Source organism: Salarias fasciatus, chromosome 5 (genome assembly GCF_902148845.1).
Source record: "Salarias fasciatus chromosome 5, fSalaFa1.1, whole genome shotgun sequence".
Lineage (NCBI taxonomy): Eukaryota > Metazoa > Chordata > Actinopteri > Blenniiformes > Blenniidae > Salarias > Salarias fasciatus.
Window position 1 is genome coordinate 26,482,228 of NC_043749.1, and position 26,194 is coordinate 26,508,421.

The 26,194-nt window shown below is 41.0% G+C and overlaps 1 protein-coding gene across 1 annotated transcript; it reads right to left on the reverse strand.

Moving 5' to 3' along the window:
- Positions 1-1,260: 1,260 nt before the first annotated feature.
- Positions 1,261-25,672, reverse strand: slc6a11b (solute carrier family 6 member 11b). Its single transcript, XM_030092601.1, has 15 exons — positions 25,353-25,672; positions 24,734-24,961; positions 23,585-23,719; positions 23,233-23,373; positions 23,046-23,127; positions 19,893-20,025; positions 15,193-15,327; positions 9,113-9,216; positions 8,772-8,896; positions 7,600-7,712; positions 7,192-7,329; positions 5,089-5,191; positions 4,440-4,540; positions 2,991-3,161; positions 1,261-1,462 (listed from the first exon to the last, which is right to left on the reverse strand). The coding sequence occupies exons 2-15, from the start codon at positions 24,942-24,944 to the stop codon at positions 1,319-1,321; spliced, it is 1,836 nt and encodes a 611-aa protein (XP_029948461.1). The 5' UTR covers positions 24,945-24,961; positions 25,353-25,672; the 3' UTR covers positions 1,261-1,318.
- Positions 25,673-26,194: the final 522 nt, after the last annotated feature.

Consider the following 26,194-nt stretch of genomic DNA (forward strand, 5'->3'; position numbering starts at 1 on the left):
GCGATGAAAGGAAGCGGCAAATGTGGCGGAGAAAACGCTGAAAGAGGCGGACAACCGGCGGTTGAAGAAAAGGGGAAAGGACAGCTGGAGGGGAGGAAGAAAAGAGGGGGAGAAGACAAGGCAGGAGAATAAAACAGAAAGAGGATAAGGAAGCAGATGAGGTTTGAAACGCTCATCTGACGGCCGTCCATCTTCTCCTTTACAAGCGGAGCAGGAAATAAAAATGCAGGGTTGGAAGCACATCTATCTGTCACTCTGTGTTAGGCTCAGCATAATTACTGTGAAATGACAGATATCCATGACTTGCAGGAGGGCCGCTGGAGGAGAGAGAGGTGTGTTTTCAGACCCGGCCTGCGAGTCACACACTGTTGTTTGCAGCCAAGTGAAGATTAGGTCGGAATTGAAGTGTTTCCACCTTCGGACATCTTTTAAATGGCCCTTTGTTTTCTCTGCAAAATGTGTTTAGAAACATCTGTGCCATTTAATTCTGGAAAATAGGGGGAAAATGTAATATTCACATCTGTCATGTTGAGAAATCTAATTATCAGTGACTTTTTCCTTCTGTTTTAGCAACAGCGTTGTTTCTATTTGGCTGCTCGCTTTTCCAGGGGTCACCATCGAGTCACTGCAACTCGGCGCATGCAATTGCGGCAACAACCAAGATCAGCAAGTCAAGTTCAGGACTCATACCGATGTGCCATTTCGGAAAAACTCAATTCTTTAAATGTTCAACAAGCATTCAATACCTCATTTGCAAGAGTCTTTGTACAAGGTGTTGGGTGCGGGCTGCCCTCCTTCAACCTCACTACTAAAACATGCGGCAGTCTCCTGTCTTTAAACTCTATGTGGAAAGGTCCCCAAGCTGCTACATCTCAGATAGTCTCATTTGGGTACCTAGTACCTAATATAGAGGCACAGCACTTTGCCAATAAATGTACAGTGTAAGCCTTGTACAACACGACACACTGGTCCTGTTCTAAAGGCACAGACACGAGTGTGACCAGTACTGACAAGACAAGGTACCAGGACGGATTTCAACCAAACAGCTTTTTTTTTTTTTTTTAAACATTAATGATTATAAAAAGAGAGAAATTTAGAGATTTAGTCACAATGTTAATCCGAACGAGAAACGTGTTATTTCAACTTTGTGCAAAACGAGCAGACTACATAACCATGTGATAACATTTCCACGTGTTGTTCCTTTGTTTTTGTACAAAACAAAAATAACGCTCCGAGTCATTTGTTTTCCGTTTCGCGTGTCGCCGTGGTCTTCTCTCGCTGGACTGCAGGCAGCTTGGTGGCTCCATCAGGCGCTCGGTTAGAAATGCGTCTCCTTCTCTGAGATGGTGGATATTTTCCCATCGACCTTGAGTTTGGCATCATTGGCGGCGTACGGACTGAGGGCGGCGAGCTTTCCTCTCATCTTTAGGTCTGCGCTGGGAGTGGTCAGCTTCTTCATTCTCTGCAGGAGGAGAAGGAAAGATGAGGTGAGAAAAATAAAAAGCCCTCACGAGGACAATCTGTGAAAAAACCGCACTGTTTCCGTGTCGCGGTGCTCGCAGTCAGGTGGAGGAAGTTATTAAACATATCAGAGCTTTACAGCAAATGAGATATTCATTATTGACCGATTTTCGCTTTATTTTAATATTATAATGCACTTTCAGTTGTCTTTTTTAACATGAAAAGCGAGTTAAAGATTGATTTGATTTGATTTGATTTGAGTTGATTTGAGTTGAGTTGATTTGATTTGATCAGTGGAAAAACAAATTATCTGGTGGAGGGTCGCTCAAAAAGTCAAGATCTGAAGTACAAAACAGGAAATGTTTTGTAATATAAAGTCCTGGAGAGCCAGCTGAAGAAATGTCCCTCATCACAGTAACAGCAGGAAAATTTTCCACAAGCAAGCGATGAAATCATAAACAATCAAACCTTTTTCAGAGATATTTCAACACAATTCCACTTGTATTTTAATAAATTAGCATCAACTCCTCCAGCATTATGCATGATCCAGACGACTCGCCCAAGTTTCCATATTAACAAAGGCCAGGTGGATAGTGTGTGTTATTTTTTGTCTTTCTCAGATGCAATATTATATACGTCTTGTTGGGACGCCCGCTCCCACACCTGACATTACCCCTCACGTAATGCCATGTTTGCACTAATTTATATTTGTGCAAAGCTTTACTAGATCTTTATAACATAGCATCAAATACAGTATGTCACTCAGGCGCAGTTAAAGGAATTCTTAATTCTTAAGATTGTGTGATTTCAATATACTGTATCTAAACATGTCACAAATAGATAACAAAAGCCAAACAATCTGTATTTCTATAGCTATTCCCATACATTGTTTGGATATAAATGTGCTCACATTTTTTGTCCTTTTGTCAGTTATACAATTTTTTTTTCTTATGCCGAGAGCAGTGCTCATGTGTCATGTTGATTTTTCTGTTTGTCTACTTTTCATCATGTTTGAGGTCTGCCAGAGGAGACGACTGTTCATCTCATATCAAAAAAAAAAAAAACTGCAATATGTTTATGTGATCTGTCCCCGGGCAAAGACGGGAGATCATCCCACTGTGTTGCAATCCCAGTGAGAAAGACCAACGGGAGAGATAAGACTGCAGCTTCCTCAATGCAGTGCTTTTACAATTCTCTTGTTCTCATCTGTATTTTTCCATTCAAGGTGAATTCTTATCAACAAAGGTCTTACAGCACAATATATATTTATTCCAATTCAAACAAAGCCACTATTTAAAATGAACTGAGCAAAAGTAGAAAACCCTTTCTGCAGTCAGTCATCTGGTTTATCAGCAAGCAGCTCTGATGGTACAGAGGACCATTAGTGCCTCGAGAGAGAGAGCTGCTCCCACATGTGAGAAGGCATTATGGAAAAATACAGAGGTTTAAAAACCGGTGCTCCCATGCAGACAGCAGGGCAAAGCCGGGCCGCAGCCTATTGCATGCTGGTGTTTGTGGAGTGACGTTACCTCAGAAAAGGTGCCGGGGGTCTGCCAAATCTTCCAGATGATGCCCAGAGGGATGCAGACCATGGAGGACATGGCCATGAACCAGCCGATGCCGTAGCCCCAGTCCGGGTAGGTGTACACGTTGTTGTACTTCAGCGGTTTGTATTTAATCAGGAAGAACAAGAAGATCCCCTGCAGCACAAAAACACACTTAGTTTGCAAATGTGGTTCAGACTGAGAGGCTGATCGTTAAAGGCGACCGCAGCTCATTTAATTTTCTCTGATTGCCGTGCTAATAATATCCCTTCAATTTAAGGCTGGATTAAATGTTTCTGCGAAAACCTAAATTACAGTGTGGTTAAAAAAAAAAAAAGAGTCAGCAACACAATACAGCTACATATTACAAATCACAGTAATGCCGAAAGGTCTGATCCATAATGCATTTCAAGAGCATTCATGAGGAATTATAATAAAATGTTATCAATATTGGTGAATACATTGTGCTTGTCATTCATAACGTTTTAGGCGTCGCCCAACTTCATGGTGTTTGACTGAATTCACTTACTGAAAAGGAATACAGTTCATAAAAACTCAGATTCATATTAGAATATCATACTTTGTACATCTGAAAGTATCAACATTTATATAAATATGTTGGCAAAACCTGAACTTTTGAAGAACTATATTATCAACTTACAGTAAACAATAACATAGCAATGCCCGAAAATGTGACATCTAAACACAACCATACACTCCGACAACCACTACAACCATAGTTAAGACAGAGTGCTCCATTGTGTGTATTTTAAGTGAACAAATATGACCACTATGTAACCCATTACTCCTATTCCTGAAAACAGAACTGCACAAAAACTGATAAACTTCAAAGAAATCACTGTTTTCTTTGAAACTTTCGCAATTTTCTTGGTGGTATGGTGGGTCGGACTGGAGTCTCTTTCAGGCCAGTTCTGGCCCATGTGCCTTATGCTGAACGCCCCTGATTTAAGACTAGTTTGTGGCTAGTTTGTGAATTTGCCTGCCTGTCTCTGGGCGTTTGTTCCAACTTGGAATTCCACCAGAAAACACTGTGGGTTTCTATGAAAACACCATAAATGATCAGCTAATGACACATCTGCCCATAATCCTTTATGAACCTTGTCAAATAACATTATGGGCGTTTACAACATGTTTTATAATGTAATATAATTCCATAATGATGCATTTTATAGCAGACCTTCAGGAAAAGAATTACAGTAATCTGTACGTGGCAATAAACTTCAAATATCTTTACAATGAGCCAAAAAAGGTTCTTTGTTTTCATAAATGAGCTTCCATGAATTAAATTCAGCGTAAGATAAGAACGCTAATCCTTTGCAGATGTTTGTCTGACATGACATTCGTACTCTACTACACGTGCGTCCTCAGGTTGAAGATGCTGCTGCTTTGGATTCGTGTTGAACTGAGACTCACAGCGCAGATGCCCGGGGTCAGGATCATCCAGCACCACTTGATGAAGAAGACAGGCTTGTAGCCGATCATGTCCTCAATATTCAGATAGAATCTGTCACTACCTGAAACACACACGAGAGTCACTCTGAGCTTCAGAATAATGATGTGATTGATGCCTGCTGACAGTTTGTGGAAGTCCAAACAAAAACTGTTGACTGACGAGGAAGAAATGTGTTCTGATATTTTACATCACAATGAGTGAAAACATTCTGTGATCGTCAAAGTCACACACAATGTGGGTATGTTTTGGCTGTATTTTGTATTGGATGTAAAAAAAAAAAAAAAGAATGACCTAAATCCTACTATGAATCAAAACCCATTATCTTTATTCAACAATCAAAATTCAGATCAAAGAGCTCATTTTACAGAAAAAAAGTAGCTGTTTTGTGAAGAAAACAGCTTTTGTGTTGATAGTTGTTTATTAACATTATTTTATCACTGCATGTGTTTGAGACCGTTCTCCAGCAGAGGGCAGAGAAGAAATGTTCTTCCACAGAGGAGGGTGAACCCAGAACACAAGGTGCCCTGGTTTGGTAAATAAAGAGAAATCATCTGAACACTATCAACAGTGTTTTAATGTAGTTTGAGTGGAAACCAGTGGAAATCTTACCGTACACCCAGCCGATACATATGGACTCGAAAATGGCCACAAACAGCAAACACATCCCGCTGGCAGCGTAAGCGTCGAACAGCTGGAAGACGTACATCCCGCCCTGATGGGAGCGAAGCAGAGAGGAGTCAGCGCTTCTGTTACAGCTGCTAAAAGGAAAGCCACTCAACTTCAGACACAGAGTGAATAACGGTCTGCTGGATGAGGATTTATTACAATCACACACCACAACCGCTCAACTCTGGACTGAACTCCAGTGGTGAAATCTTATTTAAGTTTCAAAGAGAAGCACTTTACAGGTGCGGTAAGTAATGCTGTGTCACATAGGAGTTTGTCCACATGTGGAGTTTAAATCTATATGGTTTATTATCTAAAAGACTTGAACTATTTCAGTTAATAACTTGGGTTTCCTTCACTGTTTATTGATCTCATCAGTAAGAAAATATCTCAAAAGGATAAATGTCACATATTTGTGAGTAAAGCTGTAAATTGTAAACAGATTTACTAACACTGACTATTGAACACAGTCACAAAGACAGAACTCGCATCTATTTCTTGTCAAGGCTCTGTATCTATTGAACACGTAATTGCTTTAATGATTAACAAATATGCTCTCACATATTGTTGAACAAGCGTCTCGTGTTGTTTTGTTGGTTATTTCTGATGCAAATGGTAATATAGACTGATTTCACAATGCTTTAATGTGCCTCGTGCATGACTTGCAGCTGGCTCGATGTTTCATTTTTCTGAAGGTTTACAGTTTGAAAAGGCTGGTTATTTTGAGTTTCAGTGTGAATGATGTAATGTTGCACAGATGTTATGCTGTTGCCTGTAAAAGATCTCCGCACATCCTGTACTTAAGGCGTTTTTAAATATCAGAGGGAAAAACATCCTCAATCTATCTGATGTGATCAGACTTTAGGAAAATAAAATTATGTCTTCCATATATTTCTTCTTCCCACTCCTTTTCAGGTATCATTCAGGAAGTTTTGATTATAAATGTGTCAATTTTGTGTTAAATTGTATTGATATGGCCTGAAATAAATAAGAATAACAAATATTGGAGGAATAATTTTGCAAAAAAAAAAAAAAATCTGATCAGAATAAATGTATTTTTGGCTTTTTCCCCCCGTGTGTTAGTTTCAGTGGTTATCATGTGTATTATGGCACCCTCCACCTGGTGTGCTTCCACTCAGGATGGCTCATCTGTTCTCTCTGCCTCCACTAAAAGGGCCATCATGAATAAAACCTCACATGCATCTGAGAGTGGGATTACATCACGGCTCTGCAACGGCAGAAAACAGCTGAGAATTTCAATAAACTATCTCCAGATGAGAATTGAACCACACTCTCAGGAGACGTCTGATTGGAAATGAAGAGTGGGCGGAGCGGCGGGAGATGTGGAGACGATGACAAACAGAGGCGAGGCCGCTGATCAGCCAAATGGATTCTACTGTGCTCCAGAATCAAATCAAATCTTTCCCTGCTGATCCGGGGCAATTATGGCTCGCCAGATAAAGAATGATGTATTAACAATGGGTAGATTTACGCCACAGCATGAAAAGCCTCACTGATAGAAAAACAAGGCCTTCAGTACCACAACGTCAAGCTGAAAAGCACAGCAGGACTCAGGCTGTTTAATGACGGTGTATTTAACACTAACTTTAGAAAACAAAGGCAAAAATAATTCAGATAATAGAGACTTAAAGATAACTTTTAAAAAAAGAAGTTGGAATAAATATTTTATTCATCAAGCTGATTCATTAATAGGACAATACAGGCATTCATTCATTAATTCAGTCGTCCATTCATCAGATATAGCGTACCTTATCAAAGACTGATGATGATGATGAAGACGTCAACAGTGACGATGAAGACAGTGAAGGGATGGTTACAGTGGTGATGATGAGGATGATCGCAGAAATTATGAAGATGCAATTTCAAATATGCAGCAGTGAATAACTCATTTCTCTTTTTTAATCTAAGTCAAGGTGAACCACAATATAAAGCCACTTTAGAGAAACAGAGGTCTAAATGGAGCAGATTGTGTGTATTAATGCAGGTAGATAAGAATCTGGCATTATCTGATCATCTGAGACTTACTTCCATACACATGACGAGTCCTATGATGAAGGACACCACAGACATGCCCAGAATCAGGTACTCTCTGCGGTAGCCCCTCCGGAAGGTTTCTGGGTACATGTCCACCACGGCCGTCACTAAGCTCTCCACACACACAAACTAAGAACAAACAAAACAAAACACAGTCATTTTTTTTGTCCAGGAAGCATTTATCTAGTATCTTCTGCTCTGTTTGGTCCACCTGCAGAGATCCTCGTGCTATCACGGCTCCTGAAAAACCCATTTTTACCTCCTGATTGTTTTTGCACAAAAACTCCCCTGCATAACTCAGAAAATTTGTTGCGTGATCTCCAATCTGCACTCCAGCTCGACTGTTAAAAACTGAAACATCTGAGCAAACTGGAGGCCACTGAAAGAGCGGCAGCTCACCTGACTGTCCAGGCCGAGGAAGATGAGCATCATGAAGAAGAGACAAGCCCAGAGTGGAGACAGAGGCATCATGGTCACGGCCTTGGGGTATGCAATGAATGCGAGACCAGGGCCTGCACGATGCGGACAGGACAAATAAAGGTCTGACGGTAACTCTGAAGAGTTGCTGTCCCAAACCTCCCAGTTGGGCAAAAAAACCATCAACATTATGATGACGATGATTTAAAAGCATTAGCACAGTCATTTTGTCATCTCATCTTGGATCCTCTATCACCATATCCTCCCCTTGTTTTCTAATCAAGGTGCAAAAAAGTCGATAATAAAGTAGAATCTAAAATAAGGATGTTAAACGTTGGGCTCCAATCTGACAAACTACCAAGCGGATTGTAAATATTTCACAGAAAACAGATTTTTAAAATCAGATTTCTAAAGAATAGTGAACACATGACACTGTAACGCTGAGGTTGTTGCAGGCAAACTACTATTAGTCTCAAAGTCATGCTGTCAGGGTGAGTTTGTAAAAACATGCAGAATCCAACAGCTGTAGGAGAGATTTTTGGACATTTCCCTGGATTCTGCACCAGAAGGTTTTCATTAAAACTGGCTCCATGTTGAGATTGTGGTCATTTCATATCGTAGTTGTTTATTAGTTTTATAGAGAAATTTTCATCGGGTGTTCTCTGCACCACAACAAACACTTTAAAGTTTCCATTTAAAGGTTATCATGGGATTAGTTTACCACTCAAGATGAAACTGGAGTGTTTGTGGTTCCTGAACTGAAATGTGTTTGTCAAGGTTTCTCATTCTACTGCAAGTATGACCAATTTCATAGAAGCAGCCATCATATTTTTAAGGACTCCCACGTGGTGAAAGTTTCTTAAAAAGGCATTGTTGAAAGCCTTAAGCTGTGTCCTCAGTCTGCTCCAAGACAAACAGTTCAAATCTCACACCCTGTCAAGTTTACTGAATCATTCATGCTAAGTTGAATAAATCATAACATAGAGCTCTGAGAGTGTGGAGTTATATAACTATGCATGTTTATCCATTTAGGGCGATGTGATGGTTGAGTGCATCAAGACTTAGAGATGCTGCTTCCGTCTGCTCAGTTCGGATTTTTCAGATTCTGATCTCAGAAAAAAAAAAAAAAAAAATGCTGTCCACGAAATTCTCACCAGATTCTGCCACAGCCTCGATGGGAACGTTCTGCTCGTAGGCCATGAAGCCCAGCACTGAGAAGATGGCGAAACCAGCCACGAAACTGGTGCCGCTGTTCAAGCAACACAGCATGATGCAGTCCCTGAGGAGCCAGACAGGAGACAGAGCTTATTCACCAGAAGACAGAAAGTAATGGAGTTAGGATATGTAATTGAGAGAGACTAAAATGCCACTTTAAGGTACAAATCTTTTCAATCTCAACTACTTTTCCCTGCAGAGTTTACCATTCAGCGTATATAATGTATGTAAATGTGTACATTTGAACTTTTTTTAGATGTTTCTAGCATCTACTGCTTACCTGTAGCAGTTGTTGTCGTAAGCATTGTAGCTTCCCAGCGCAGTGAGACAGCCCAAGCAGATGGCATAAGAGAAGAAAATCTGAGTTCCTGCATCCACCCATACCTGATATGAAAACAGATACAAAAAGAAATGTGCAGACAGAGAAACAAACATTTTTCAATCAAGATCAAAAGTTGGAACTAATATCTCCTTTTCTGCAAGATACTATTCAGACACAGCAAATAAACAGTCAACGGAGTGGATCCTGTTTGCTTTTTCCTGTTCACTGATTTGGACAATTTGCATTTTTAACTAAAGTCTGACTTTCACAAAACAGAAATCTCCTGTGAGATACAGCAGTGAGAAGTAATAGTTTCGCCAAACATGAACTGTCTCCAGATGGAGAATTTTAGTATAATTCTCTCTAGATATGTTTGTTTTCTGCAGGAATCCTTCCCACAGTGCAAAAGCACATTTGAGGTTAACTGACAAGTCGACATTTCTCGTCTGTGTGTGCTGAATGGAAAATGGTTGAATGGAAAAGTCTAATGCTGAACGACATTAGGTTGAAGGTGGTTGCATCTTCACAGAAAGTCTTCTAGCATGCGCAGCGTCTGCTTGATTATTAAAGTTTGTGCTCGTTTTGGTCTGCAGATGGACGATAATAACAAAAAGGACGGTTCACATTCTCAGTTTTTTGATCCATCCTGCTTATTTTCTCCACTATCACATCTCAGCATGTTCTAAACAAGCCATTTTGTGTGATGCATATTCTTAATTTAATGAAATGAAAAGCCTTCATCTTGTCCAGTGAAACTCCTCTCCTTTTTTTTTTTTTTTTTATCCTTGATCCTCCCAGTGACTTGGTAATGAAATTATGGCTCAGCTCTGCCGTCCTTCCTCCCCTCAGAGAGTCACACAGTGAAGCAGCATGAATCATGGATTAAAATCCTAAAAGTAGCTGCAAAGTCTTCCACTGGCTAAATATTCACATTACGCTCCACTAACCCCCCCTCTGACACTGTTTGTTTCCTGGGATTAGAGTGGAGCACAACATTGTAATAAAACGCTTAATTAAACATTAAGTGTGTGCTTTTTGTCTCACACACACACGCGCACACACACACACACACACATACACACAATTAACTTCAGACACATGGAAACCAGAGCATGCAAGAAAAGAAAAGAGTCAAGTCGTTCATTATGAGATGAAGTTTTATCTTTAAAGGGTCGGTATCTTGAGTTGAAGTCATGCCGTTGTTGCACATTAGGTGGCAGTGTTGAGTCGGTTTGGTCGGAGTCGTCCCTGGATTTCAGAGTTCTGGCTTTTCTTCATTTTGGTTGCATGTTTTCATCATGCTAATCTAAAGTTTTCGGTCTTGTTTACACAACAACATGTTGAAGTAACAATGGACAACCTTCAATGTTCTGTTTACGCAACAGTAGTGCTCAGAGTCACCACTTTCTAAAAACTGCTCCCAAGATGAAACTTTGAAAAAAAAACATGCACATGTTTGCATCAAGCAGTTATACTGTTTTCCATATTTTTGGGTTAATTAGACTTTGTGACGCTCTCAGAACCTGTTTTGTCATTTAAATGTGAAGAGTTGTTTCGGTGTACAGTTGGATGTTGTTTTTCATTCTGCTGTTTAGATTTCTTTTAAAATAGTTTTTTCTTCTAAAATGTCTCTCATTTTCACCCCTCTAGCTGCACATAATCTGTCTTTATGTTACAGACTGAACTTTCTGGATATGCTTTCACTAACAGTTCTTATCACTAAATAGTTTTGTTACATAACTACCAGGTTGAGTGACTCCATGGGGATTTACACATGTTGGATTCTTCACTGCGAAAGATTTAAAATGTGCATTATGAAAGCAGTTTGTAGTGCAACACAGGGCTCCGGAGCCCACAGGATAGCATGGGGTGCTAGCGGATTCAAACTTAATGCAGCATGGCTCTTTGAAAACTCTCCCACATCACCATTCAGCCACTAATCTCATTTCCCCACCGAAAAACAATTAACAAACGCAAGGTCTTCGCTCCCTCCTGGGAGTAACCACGGTAACTTCTGTGACCTCACAAACACAGGACTGTTCCTGTGGAAGAACAGGCCTTTCTCTCCTAATGTTCATTAATGTTCCCTTTAGTTCCCTCTCGGCTGATGGCCGCACAGCGCAGGGAAACCTTAAAGGCCCAGGCTCGGAGAGAATCACTTGTTGATGTTGTGCCTAATTTGGCCGGCTTGTGTTTGGTTATGTTGGGACTGTGGCTCCAGGAAACTTTTCTGCTGTGTGAAAGCTGGATGACATTGGCTGTAAGATAGTGTTCTTGTAATGTAAATGTACCACTCTTGCTGCTCCGCACGTCCCCGACCCCCACTTCGTTTTTTTAATGGAAGAGATCAATAATTTTATTTGAATATAGCTGATATGAATCAATTGTTTTGTGTCTTTGCTTTTGAGCCACACACAGATGAAAGCATTCTTATTTATCTACAGTCCTAAACATGCATACGACTGCTATCAAGTGAATACTCTTATTATCCAACTCCAACCGAAGAGTTAAACCGTTCGGGCCTGATCGTCTGGAACTTTGTGCACGTGATATTTCATGTACAAACTTGTGGCTGATGTAATAACATGATGCACTGAGGGCGACTTCTCACAGAAGAGCAATCGTACAACATGGCATGTTATTTACAGTGTCTCCTGTTTTAATGCGTTTTAAATCATGGTACAAACCAGCTTCCTCTCCTGGTGTCTGATTGCTGATCCCCGGCCTGATGTGTTTCACCTCTGAGTGACTGACTGTCTTCGCCTGGTGGCTGTGGTATATAACGTTCATCTTCTATGTTCTGGCTTCTACTTTCTGTGTGTGAGCTCTCTAGTATCTTTCCAGTTCTATAGGATTTTGTTTTGTTTTATTTTTTTGGGCTTGGAATTAAGATAAGCTTCTGTTCCACTGACGGTGGTGTCTGGCGTCTTCAATCCTTCTCTGAGGCAAATTCAACATTTATACTTTTTTTTTTTTCTCATCTAAACTAATTTCTGACCACAAAAATGTAGGGAGGGATGGATGTAGTTGTAGTAGTTCAAATTTAAGCCAACAGAAATGTCAGATGCTTTGTAGTTTGACTTGATCACTGCAATCATTAAAGGTTGAGCGTATTGTTTGACAAAGGTCAGGCTGAGTAAAGTGGACTCTCCCGCCAGAATGGGCTACTTTAGGGAAAACAGCGTTAAAAGTACTGAAAAGAAAGAATCATAAAACACTGGAGAGAATTGGAGCAGGAGGGAGTACTTTCCAAAAATGGCAGATTTTCAGCAGATATACCTGAACTGTAAATATTTATTCAGTAAACAGTCATCTGCCTATATTGAAATAACTTTAGTTTAAGACATAAAGTTGCAATTCGTTTGGATAGTTGAACACTGTCTTACCTTAACTGACCTTGGTACAACTCCAATCACAAGTTCACAATTGTTGCTGTGGTGACAAGTTCAGATCTATTATAGAATCTTTTAGCAGATTTTATTTTTTTCCAATGCAGCAGGTATTTAAGACTAAACACAAGAAAAAGAAAGCTCTAGTCGGACCGATTGCCCTGTTGCTGAACTTATACATAAACTCTTCTGTTTCTGAGGTTTGAGGACTTGTTGATCCGGGTTCTGGAGGATTACATTCCTGCATGATTGCGCTCTGATTAGTGTGTTAATGGGTTTTCTGGAAAGTTTTATTATATCATTCGTTCGATTCATTTGTATTGGAGCAGGAAGAGAATGCAGGACTGCGGCCTTTTCAACACATTACAGAGCAGGGTTCTCTAATTTTAGAACTACCCCTCCTCAGAAACCATGAAACAATTTTTTGTTGTTGTTGTTGATTCACTCTTCTACATTTTCTCTGGCTCCTCACAGCAGAGGCCTCTACTGTACAGTGAAGACCCCTGAGGTAAAGGATGTTAAAACAATCATACATTCATGGTGGAATTTGCTCGGAGAAACGGGTGGAATAACCCCTTTCTGGTCCAAATATTCCTCATTTGACTTGATTAATTAACAAATGCAGAACTGTTTATCACCGGTGTCACCACGTGAACATATTTCAAAGTGGGCTTGTCACTTGCTTCTGCTCTATTTACTGCTTTTAATCAGAAAGTGCACCCTGTGTAGACTGTATCTTCTCTGAACTGGTATTGATTGCTGTTGTTCTCTGATGGATTTGAATGACAGAAACTTTGGTTTCAAGGAAACTGATGTGAACATCAATACACACACACACATCTGCAGCTGTGCAAAGAGAAAACTGTATGTGAGACAGTGTGAGAAATGAGGAGGAGGATGCACAGTGCAGGGTGGAGGACGGTGGGCAGGGAGAAAGGAAGAGGGAAAGAAAAGAATAGTGAAGGCATGATAAAGTTCAGTGGTGTAAAAAAGAGAGGCCAACACCCTGCCACACACGCTCCGCACAGCCCGGCGAACAGAACAGAGCCCCGATTGTCCCCGAAGGAAGCCAATTTAACATCGGTGTCAGAAGTAATGTCCTCTGCCAAGCAGCAGCGCTTCTTTATCGCTCTCCTCCACAGAGCCCCTACGCCGCTGTTTGTGTCTTTGTCAGTCCCCGTTTCTCACTCTGTCACCGTTTATCTGCGTCACCATTTCTCTCCCTCCAGAGGAGTCGCAGATGCCTCCGTCAGCTTTACTGTAAAACACCTGTCGAGCCTCCTCAATAAAGAAAATCTGTCCCTTCAAACAGCCTACTGTTTCAGGGGGTGAATCCACTGAATGAGAGCACGTCCCAACAAACAACTCTGATCATCTCTCGTTTATCTGTGAGAAACATTAATCTTTGACATCTTTAACTTGTGAGAAACATGTTGGTTGCACAGTATTTCTATTAAATTATGAGTCCACAAGTTTTGCTTGTTATCATGTTGGAAGGATCTCACTCCAGAGAATAGTTGTTGAAATTAAAAGTGTAAACAATTAGTTTATAAAAGAAGCAGGGGTTGATATGAAGCCTGTTCAACAATTAATTTCTAAATTAAACATTGAACTTAAGACATCAGCTAAATTTGCAATGTATAACAACACATAAACAAAAACAGCAGACCCACACTCTGAATCAGCAATACTGTAAGGTATGCATATGTATTTACCATTCACTCACTCACTCACTCACTCACTCACTCACTCACTCACTCATCAGTCTCCATCATGCTGTCATGACACCACATCCACTGACATTTTCAAGGGCTGCTGTTGCCTAGCGACCTCAAATGTCTGTCTTTACCAGATGAGGTCAAGAAGTCTCTGCGTGTGTGTGTGTGCGTGTGTGTGTGTGCATGCGCATGTGATATTACAGCACCTCTCTTAGCTGTAAATCCAGATCTGTCATCTCTTCCAACTCACACAAAAACAATCAGTGTGACTCAAGAGGCCATATTAAAATCTGAGCCACTGTTTCAGCCACAAAAGAACAATTGTGGAAGTACTTCTTAAAAAGGGTGAAATCATACAACCTTGTTTCTGCTCTACAGCAATGCATGAATGGTATTACTGTATGTGTAAATAAAGAGCCTGATGGCCTTCACAGTTACTCACAACGCCACCTGTCCCTCTGGACGCCACCCAGCTTTAAACAGGTGGGTGTGATGGGGGGGGGATAAATGCAGCCTCATGAGTCTACGCTCTTTAGCTTTCAGGTTTAACCTGGGAAGCTTTCATTAATACACACAAAAAAAGGCTTTAAGTCATCATCACAATCACACTAATTCACCTTAAGCACACAGAAAATATGATACGAAAGTATAATATAGATCTTCAGGGTAATGAAGTAGATCTTTAGCTGCACTAAAACGTAGAACTCATATTAATGATAGTGGCTCATGTTCTTCATGTCTGTGTTTCGTAGTACTTTTTAAAAGAAGATTAATTCTAGTCATTCATGCAAGTGAGACCTACTGAAGCATCTGCTAAATCTCTTAAATATGAACATGGCAGATGCTGTTAGTCTACTGACAAGATTCTGAGATACAGTAGGATTTTGACTGATGTTGATGTCTGAGGTGGAGACACTGGCTCCAGGCCTACCTGAGGGTCAGAGAGGCGGGAGATGTCTGGGTAGAGGTAGAACTTGATGCCGTCGAACGCTCCGGGCAGCGTCACTCCTCTGATCAGCAGGATCAACAACATGACGTAGGGAAAGGTGGCTGTCACATACACCACCTGCAGGAACAGACACATGCATTTGTTAATATACTGTACATGCACATTTATCAGCATAAATTCTCAGAAAACTTACAAAAAGGTTGACCTGGAGCTGTGCAGAACCACATAATGATATTATTATTTTGTTCTTTGTGTTATTCTATATTTGTATAGTAACACAAAGATGAAGGAACTCCAGAAAACAAAACAAAATACCAAACCACGCGCGTCTACACGCTAATGACGAAAGATTCAAGAGTTACACTGTACCTGGAAAACCTTTAAAATTAGTTGTGTTACTTTACTTTCTAATAATGTTAACAACACTACCTGTAAGCTACATGGAGATGGAAAGTAATAAAATGTCACCTTCACCACTGTATTTCAGTCTCTGTACTTATTTTAATGCTGACTTTTGCTTTTCCTCTCAATTTAAACATGGAAATGAGTCGTTTCTGCTGCTTACATTCTTCAAACGGAAGCAGTGACTCCTTTAACCTCCTCGAAGATGACTCAATTACAGCAAAAGGATCGAAGCAGCTCATGGTAACAGTTATTCTCACTGAAGCTGCAAAAGCTGAAGAATTAAAGGGCGAAGAATTAAAGGGCGATGAAGTTTTAAATTAAAATTTTAAGGTTAGCCAGATTATTGCATATTTTTTTAATTATAGAATATTGTAGCTTCTGACTCACAACTATGATCCAAGGTCAATATTGATCTGTGTCGTTACGGATGATTAAGCAAACACTACAATAACAATGTATATCCGTGCACATGTGCACACATGCATGTGCATATGATCCCAGGCCCAACTCCATCAGCAACACCAAGAAAAGGCAGTGTGTGTACTGGCCAAACTGTCACTTTTTTTTTTTTTTTTTACTGAGGTAAAGAAATGGAATTGGTGCTTTTCCTTCCTTTTTTTTAACACAGCCATACTTGTTGATACCAAAAAAACAAACAAAAAAAACATACAAAATACTTAGAAAAGACATGTAGAAATGATTGTCCATTATTAATTAAAGCTGCCAGTCTCCCACAAACAGATATGATCGGTTTTGAGTCAGAAGAACAACATAGAAAATCCTATTTTTGGATTATTTTGTGAAAACTTATCTATATAGCAGAGATGGCTCAAACATTGCGTTGGTATAATTGGGACACACTATATAAGAAATGTATAGAATCTACACTGAAATTGTTGAATTGTTATTATTTTCTTTTTTCTGATTGTTCTGGAGCTTGTTGGTAAAAGGGAAGCTATCGTTCAGTTTCTGATTCCTATTTTCACAAACAAATAGCAATATAAGCAATATCTTAAAAGGCATTGTGTCGTCAACCAAGCTGAGCACAAAAGAAGCTTTTAACATGAATGAATGATTAATAATAAAATTAATCTTTTATCATTTTTATGTTCTGTTGAAAACATAAAATGCAAAAAAAAAAAAGAAAAAGAAATCATCACTTTTCACTGTATACTTTTAAAGTTAGTGATAACATCGATTCGATGCTAAATGAACTCTCATGTGAAGCTTCTTTTACAATTTTTTAACCAGGATTAAAGCACTTTACAGCGTGACCCACATCCACCTTTTTATATACAGGCATTCATGAAGACGGCTCACACGCCATTGGGAGAAGCTTTAACACATGAAAACCTGGGAATCAAACCAACAACCTGCTACACTACTCGGCCTCAGCTCTTTACTGGTGACTTCTGTTATTACGTTTGATTTTATGATTTGGAGTTTGTCTGGCAGAGTTACACTGAAACTTCTCAGAAATTCATGGAGTTGTAGAAAAACTGAAACTGTATGAAAGTCAGCTGAAAAAAAATTCCCAACAGTTGATCTCTGTAACACACAAGGAGGAAAGTCTCATCTTGTAATCAATACAATGTAAACAGGAGTCAATAGTATGCTAAGATTTAAAAAAAAAAGCAATTAAATGCTATTTAATTTTGCAATTTTCCATACAAAAATCCATGTAAAAACCAATTTTAGTAATTTTAGGATTCAAATAAATGTCCATATTGTTCCATCTATATATGAAAAATAGAAAATCCAACAATAAAAAAGCATCTATAAACAATATTTATTCACATTGTTATTCACATGTTGCAAAAGTGACAAAACGTTTTTTTCAAATGGTTTCTCTTATATGCATCATCACCGCCTCTTATATAGTTTATAAGTTCTGGTAAAAAACATAAAAACTAGCATCATGTTCAAAGCTCACATGCACCGCAGTCACTGCCAGAGCCTCAGGAAATGTGCTCATCACATGTTTTTGTTTTATGTTGCAAATTTTGATGGATTGTCTTTGTCTTTGGGGCAGCAGTGACCCCTACTGGACAAACCTTGCATTATTTTTCTCACACAATCACCAAAGTCTTTTCTTCCAGGAACAATTTCACATCCACAAGAATGTTGACACTGAGAACCATTCAAGATCAAACTCCTGCATGTATTAGTATTACATTCGGCTGTTAAACGGTTTCTTTACGTGGAATGTCTTTCAGAAATGCCCTTCGGTTTTTTGTGATTTACTTCAGTTTTCTAAAGTGTTGCTGTTGACAGCACAGCACGTCTTTCTGTTTAGAAGTAGTTACTCTACATTTTGTAATGATATAGGTTACAGGGATGCATATAATCAGCAGCTCCTTCTATACAGTATCTATCTCCTGCCCACCGTCGAACCAACACCGGTTTTTTTTATTGAACTATTCAGGTTTTGCAGCGCTGTGTTCAACATCTCAAGACTCTTAGAAACCCAGCGAACAAAGACGCTAGGCCTCTTGGAAGGCAGAGGCGGGCAACATACATCCCCTGCCTTTCTGGCACGCAGTCAAAGTCCAATTGAGGACAGAACAGGACAGAACAGAGCCGGGCCAGGAGGGTGAAAAGAAAAGAAGGCTCCTCTGGACCCGTCTCCTAAACAGGAGAAGCCCAGAGGAGTGATGCTGGCAGTGTGGGAAAATGTGCTTCTCTTTGAAGCACGCACAGGAGTGCATGAGTACACACACACACACACACACACACACACACACACACACACACACACGCACACACACACAGCTTCATTCACAACATAGAAATGGGTGCGCAGACACAAGTACACACATGTACCAAACAATTCCGCTACAACCCGCTCACATTACTGTACTGCTGCAAGCTGCACCTTCATCAATGAAATGAATGGAAGCTTCTTGTTTGAGGGTGTGCGTGTGTGTGTGTGCGTGTGTGTGTGTGCTCATGAACTTTTGGGAAAGGGAAGTCGGGTGAACTTCTTAATCAAACTCCTCCAGAGTTCAGATCACTGGTGAGGAAATCGTGCGACACACACTCATTCACAAACCACACACTTTAAACCTTCCAAATGTTAATTGCAGCTTTGAAAATAGAAAAAAAAAAGTGTAGTTTAAAGTATGTGTGACATTGATGGAGTCTGTTAATCCTCACATGGCTTACAGGGAAAGTGTGGGAAAACCTGTGTCCTGGCCGGCAACATCCCTTCTTTAATTTGTCAAATAAAACGATTACAGATCCTAAACCTTCCCCCTCGCTTTCTTCCCATCTCTCTGGAGATGAAAAGGACAATATTCCATCGCGCCGTGAACTTCTGACGCTCCACATGCTCGTTCCCGCTCACCGCGGGTAAACATTTAAGCCACCACAAATTTACTGGTCAAACTTGCTCCTGCCTCACCGTAAATCTAACAGGAGGGCTTAAATGTGAGACAAACACGGTCAACAAAAGCAAACAGCTTAGCTGAGTCGGAACTGAATGGGCTCTGGGGTCTGTGGAAAAGAAAGCGTCTCTCTCTCTCTCTCTCTCGCAGAGAGCGAGCTGTGGTTAATTTCTCAGCGAGGGAGTGAGCAGGAGAGGCGGAGGCTGAGGATACACTCTGCATGCTCCTCATGAACGCTTTCCTTTCCTCCAGTGAATACAGGAATCAATCTTGGACCGGCTGCTAAAGCCCAGCCATGAAGAAGCATTCTCCCCTCTTACTTCACAGCCAAACAAAAGACACTTCATGGAGATATAGGCATTGCTGCCTGGTTGTTTTTTTTCCCCCCGTCATGTAGAATGTGAACCCATTAATTTTTCCCCACACACCTCTCTCCTCTTTTCTTCTTCGCTCTCTTTCTTTCCTCACTCCATCTCTATCTCTCCACTCATTCTGGCTCATTGAATCTGTGAGGAGGGTTCGAGGGGCTGCTGAGCACCCAGAGCGAGGTGCAGAGTCCCAACTTTCCTTCTCAAGGCTGCTCCAGGAGATACAGGAAAGGGATTCGAAAGGAGAGCGTAATTGGAGGAGAAATTGGACGTCGGCAGCTTTTGTTTTGGAGAGCGCTTTACCTTGAGGCCATTTGGAAATGAAAGCTGAACTGTTGAACAAATCCTGGCACACAAGCACGAGTACTACATTAACTGCATGAGCTGAAGCTTTGCAGTTTTAACAGTGCCGACATCCACACGGTTGGATGCGCGCACACACACACACAAACACAGACACACACACACACACACACACACACACACACACACACACCAGTGAACATGCATCCCGCAGCCTCACCTTGCCAGTTGACTTGGGTCCCTTCCAGATGCAGAAGTAGCAGATGAACCAGGCCAGGGCCAGACACATGGCCAGCTCCCAGCGCATCCCCCCCATGTGCTCAATGCCATCTGATATCTTCAGCACTCTCCGTCTGATTTGGCCCACAGAACACACATAATTACACACTCTGGTTTTCGCCGGTGCTCTTACAATCACACACAAGGTAAAAAAAAAAATAAAATAAAAGCACAGTCTTCAAAATCAGACATTAAACTATGTTAAAACAAAGTCTGAGACCTAAATATCTGCTTGAAGTTGTTCAGTATGAATAGAAACATTTCATCTGCCTCTGGTTTCACCGTATTGCTGAGGAATATCAGTGAATTCAACCTCATTTCTCACCAAACAAATGATCCGTTTTGAAGCGAAGATTTTGAAAACTTCCTCAGCATGTCTACAATATATTCAAATAAAATGGGAAAAAGAAGATTTTTTGTCCAGTACTGACAGTCTGTTAAAAAAAGCACAGTAATATATTATTTATTCTGTCAGTTTAAAACCTAAAAACATCTGTGTGTCAAAATGGAAGACATCTCTTTAATTAGTCTGCCACAATCAGCATATTGGATCTTATTATGGATCACTGATACTTGACTTTTTAACTTAAGTCAAGAACTGGTTGTCATTTTAACCCTATATAGGTCCCTCACTGAAATATTTGCAAAAAGAGAATTTCACTAATCTATTTTTGGTTAAGATTACTTCATGGTCTGCTTTATAATGATTGTGACCTTTCTAAATGATTTAAAAAAAAAAAAACAGCTGGCAGTGAAGTATCCTTCAACCTGAGATCTGGTTCCTCCTGTTGTCTCTGTTTGTCAGACTCCCCCATTAAGATCACTAAGATCAGAAGCTCCTGGCTGCCTTCGGCCGTGTCCTGAGCTGAACCTGGTGATGGATCTGCTGAAGTCATGCGAGCTTCACTGACGGAGGACGACATGCAGAAAGAGATGCCCTCTAAAATCAGCGGTATGTGGAGACTGTGGGGTTTTTACATGTCTGAGAAAATGTGGCAGTGAAGGTCCTGCAGGTAGAGATGAAATCAATGCAGGTCAGGAAAGAAGAAGTTTTCATCAGGCACAAGCAGGAAAGCCAGCACCATCGCACTGACCACAAAGACAACGCTGCATGTAGTCCAGCTGCGGATTGAAGGGAGTGACTGAATGATCAGTGTCTTCGATAACGATTAACCCGGGGTATCCTTTCTGATAAATGTAGTAAGTTCAAGTAATGTTTGAATTAAAAACAATTTAAAAAAAACAACAACTATTCTTATACTTCAAGATAGTTCAGAATCTTTAACTAAAAAAGTTTAATTGGTGTTTTGCTGAAGTAATTTATGCACACAAATGTCTCTAAATGAAGTTAGAAGATCTGCCGTGTTTGATTGTGATGTTTAGGCTCTTAATTTGACAAATTTAGAGCTAATAACTTAGAACAGGTGAAATATTTTGGTATTTCCTCATCTTGAGCGTCTCTCTGGAGAAATGCTCAGGTGAGCGTCATGATCAGAGGTAATGACATCATCACGGCTTGACGGGATTGGTGAATGAACAGTGCACTTCCTGTTTTATAAAGCGTCGCCAGGCAACAGCATTGATGGAGGATGAGAAGCGGGAGCCGGACCCACTGAGCCGCACCGCGCTGCCAAATCTCTGCCTCCGAGTTCACCCCCGGGGCTCCTGACCAGCCATTGATCACACTGACATGTTCTTGGTGGTCAGCCACAGGCCAGGTCCAACACGGCCCCCCCGTGTCCCTCCCTGGTCGGCCCAGGGGCCAAGATGTGAACGCTAATGTGTGTAAATAAACCTGTAGGAGTTCTAAATTGTTTATGATGAATGCATAGTGTGGACAATGTAACTTATGTGTATATTTCATATTTTTTACTAAAAACATAGAGCTTTTTTTATGATCATCCACATCACTGTCTTCATGCAGACCTCCAACTTCCTGACATCTAAAATAATCAATACCGGCACACTTTTAAATCCCTCTAACCTTTTTAAACAGGTGTAGCAATCTTGATAAATCCTGAATGTTACATTTTATATAGTCTTGCTTTCTTTTTATTATTTCATGTAAATATGATGTATCATTATTATTATTATTATTATTATTATTATTATTATTATTATTATTATTATTATTATTATCATTATTGTTGTTACTCTGGTAGCATAAAAACGATGTGAAACAAGTGTCTTGCAATATCATCCTTTTTAAAATGTTTTCACTTTGATAAAACCGTACTGTTTTAATGAATCACTTTGGTAATTCTCTCGAACTGTAAATTCATATAAATATAAAAGGAAAAAAATAAAAATAAGGTTGAATCTTTGAAAAAAAATAAGTAGCTTTTCCTTGGTTGGTTTGAAGCATAAAACAGGATTTGGTAGTAAAATGCACGCTCTTTGGGGTCTGATGTTTGTTTATCCTGTATGTACAGTACCATCCTCCCTGCCTTGGCGCGGACTGAACGAAGCGTGGTTAGTCTCCATTTATGCCAAAGACATGGTGGTTGGCTCCTTTGCCGTGTCTTTCACCATGATCTGCGTTTTCGTTTGTTTCTGATCTGTCGATGTTATATCAGTCAAATTTAAACGAAGAAATGCCCAACAGTTTTAATATTCATCTCCTGGCATTTCAGTGTGCAGTTTTCCGAAGATTCATATGTTGGAGGCGAGTGAGATGGAGGCCAGCAGTGTGAACACAGCTCCTGGCAGCGGGACAGAAGTGTGGTCAGCATTACACACTGACAAGGCCTGATCCGCCGCCACACACATGGCTCTAGCTGGGAGGCAGCTGGCCTAGCACGGCCTGCTGACACACAGATATGAAAAGGGCTGACTAATTATTGGGGGTTTAGGTTAGCGGGGGTCAGGGAAGCGGCCTGGAGCCGTCAACAGCTCAGCTTCACACAATATGGCAGATTAGGACCTTTGATGAAGAGGTGATGTGTGGAAGGCTGCCGCGACCGGAACACAAGTCTATCAAGATTTTAAACCCCCAGAGATAAAAAAAAATGGCACTCGGATCTACTTCACAGCTCACAATTTAAGACCAAACACATCGGAGATGTAACAGAAATAGAAGTAAATGGATACTCACTCCCAGAACTCAATGACGGGAGAGGATGCATTGGGGCTTGTGATGTTGGTGGCATTTTCTCCATAATAGTCAACACAATATTCTGTAAAGACACAACAGGTTCATTTGCCAGATGGTTGCAAGATGCGACAACGGGCATAAAAATCTTCTCAGTTTTCTGGAATTTGTCGAGTGTATTTCCTCCCACCTGTATTCCAGTAGTGTCCACAGCCGGCCCACGGCAGCTCAGTGGTGAAGCAGTTGAAGAGGTAGAAAATGGCCCAGGCGAGGATAACTACATAGTACACGTTTAGATGAGCTTCGATCACCTGCGTCGCGTAGCCAATACCTGAAAAGACACAGAGGTAATGATAAACAAGAAAAAAAATGACCTAACCTTAGATCTTTCACATTTAATAAAACTTGATCAAAAAGCAGAATTATATTGCACTATTTCATCATTCCAGCCACTCTGATTCTCTGAAGTTCACCGTTTCCACTTCAATTATTAAAATCCTGAGCGGAGTCTAAAAAAAGACAGAGAGCGAGCGTTTTCTCACCCTCGAACAGCGGGCAGACTTTCCTCCAGCAGGTGATGCCTCCCTCGCTGGTGAACTGACCCAGGGCAGTCTCCAGGAAGAACACCGGGATGCCGCAGCACACGAAGAAGATGACATACGGGACGAAGAACGCGCCTGTGTGAACACCAGCAGACCGATTCGTACGACAAACGCATGAGAAGCAACAGAATCCGCACGTCTGACAACAGCTCCAAAGTTAACATCTGCTCCAATACACTTGTGCAATAAGCGATTTCAAATGAAAACACTCATTATGAGGCTCACACTGCAGGATGACCTTTTCAGACGGGAAGACAGATCCATACTGTGCCGTCTAATAGAGCGTAATGAGGTAACCTGCCTCTTTTATTGACATCAACATGCATAATGGATGAAAGACTAAAGGACAGCCTTTTGAAACTCCTTGTGTCATTTTCAAATAGTGACGCTTCTCGTTTTACACAGGGAAAAACAGGAAGGTGTCTCCTGCTCGTGAAAAGTCTGTTTGTGGGTAATGGTGAAAGGATTGGTGGAGCAGGTCGTCTCCTCTCTCCACCTCCATGCAGGATCTCAGACAGAGGAACTGGAAGTTCACGGTTTAAGCCTCCATCCATCCACAGCGAGTGGGTTTATGTCTGTTTGTAGTTCTCTGTTCTCCTATCCTCCATCCTCAACTGGAACAGCATTTCTGATTCTGGTTCTTAAGACAAGTTTCCACCTTCTGGTTCTGCAGGTTTCTTCCTGTTAAGACCTCGGTCTCCTGTCTGCTCAGGTGGGATTGCTGGGTTTTCGTCTGTAAAGATGACTGTCTTGAACTATATATAATAATAAAACTGAAAAGAACTGAGTCTTCCAATCACAAAATTAGTAGTTCAGTCCCTGAATTCATCATGTTGAGATGTTATTGGGAAAAAACATTGAACCCCAAGCTGCTTCGATTGTTTTGCAAACATCTTTCCCCATTAATGTGTGATTAAATGGATAAAAGTCCATTTCCAATGTTCTAACTGTTCTCATCACAGAACAAAACGTTTCTATTCCATTGCCTTTCTGCAGCTGGACTGGCTTCATGTCATCAACAGGTAACCTTCCTGATCAACACTGATTCCCCACGCATCCCTAAAAAGCCCTTAAGGAAAACTTTCTTGCCTCCTCCATTCTTGTAGCAGAGGTAAGGGAACCTCCAGACGTTTCCCAGCCCGATGATCTCTCCGGCCACAGACAGGACGAACTCGATCTTGTTGTTCCAGTGCCCCCTCTCATTGTACCCCCCGTTGTCAAGGCTGGAGCTGGACCCCTCCGGGTCCTTGCTGTCCTCTGGTTTACCGTTTATAACGGGGCCACTCTTCTCAGCTGTCATGGCGCTCCAGCAGCCCGCTGAGAGGGAGAAAAGAAAGAAGGAAAAAAAGAAACGCACAAAAAAGGTTGACTTCATAAACTCAACTTCACTCACTTCACTTTTCTTGAAGTTTTTTTTTCTTTCTATAGGAGACATCTGAATGCCAATTAATGCAAACCACGCCCATCTCATGGCTTAGACTTATGAGGAACAAGCAGTCTAATTAATTTTTACTAATTACGCAGCCATGTGGCCATTTCATCCTTCACAAGATCACACCAACGGAAAAAAGTTAAATTGACAGCATTTGACTGATTAATCCTACTGTGAAGTCACAATCAGAAACTACGCAAACACGCATTTCAATGCATTACAATATCTAAACGCAGTGTAACAAATATGAATCCAAACGCAAGTTTCTCCACTCACCAGTGTCTTGTGAAACGGTGGCGAACCTCCTGTTGGCTCCCGAGACGGTGCGCACTGACAATTACCTTTACAAGCGCGCAGAGTGGTTAAGCCTGACCAGGGGGGCGACAAGAGGAGAGAGGGGGCAAAAAAAGTGGAATAAAGAAAAAAAAAAACACCAATGTGGATCCGCTCTGAGTTGAAGTGAGTTGGTTTGAGTCTCTCGTCTGTATAAAGGAAGATCCCAGACGTGGCGGAGTGGCGGTAGATCTTGCACCAGGCGATGGAGAACCTGCGACTGCGCTCCCACTCTCCGAGCGGTCCACTCTCAAGCGCCTCTGACTTGGATAAAAGCCATGTGGTAACCAATCTAGCGCGCACTCCAGCGTTACCACGGCGCAGAGCGCGCAGGATGGCACGGAGACGGAGGCGCGCAGCACACCAGCAGGAAAGATGATGGAGAGAACCAATTTAGACTGTACCAGGAGCAACAGCATTTCAACCAGCTATACTTCAAATCCACCAGTTAGATTTAGATTATTACTGAGTTAAATTTACAACTTGCAGCATGCAAGTTGTGAAAAATGCATGATTACTCATAATAATGCCAGTTTTAAACCTTATTAGCAAGAAAGAGTGTCAGGAATTGTTATCAAATGCATCTTTCACCAGGATATGTTGGAATTATGCCACAAACTTCATCAAAATCATGTTTCTGGGTCAATGTCCCTATTCGAATCAGCCATACATTTACTTTAATTTGTCAGCTGACACCTGCCTCATATCTGCTCAGAATGAGTCATCTCCCTGCCATTTCCTGTCAAACCTATCATCAGTTTTGGGGAATTGGCTTGTGGGCTGCC

Excerpts from the sequence above, each read along its gene's own strand:
- slc6a11b (XM_030092601.1), bottom strand. The coding sequence starts at position 24,944 with ATGACAGCTGAGAAGAGTGGCCCCGTTATAAACGGTAAACCAGAGGAC. Across the intron at positions 20,026-23,045 it reads CCCGTCATTGAGTTCTGGGA|ACGGAGAGTGCTGAAGATAT; the intron begins GTGAGTATCCAT and ends GGGCCAAATCAG. Across the intron at positions 15,328-19,892 it reads GACCCAAGTCAACTGGCAAG|GTGGTGTATGTGACAGCCAC; the intron begins GTGAGGCTGCGG and ends CTGTTCCTGCAG.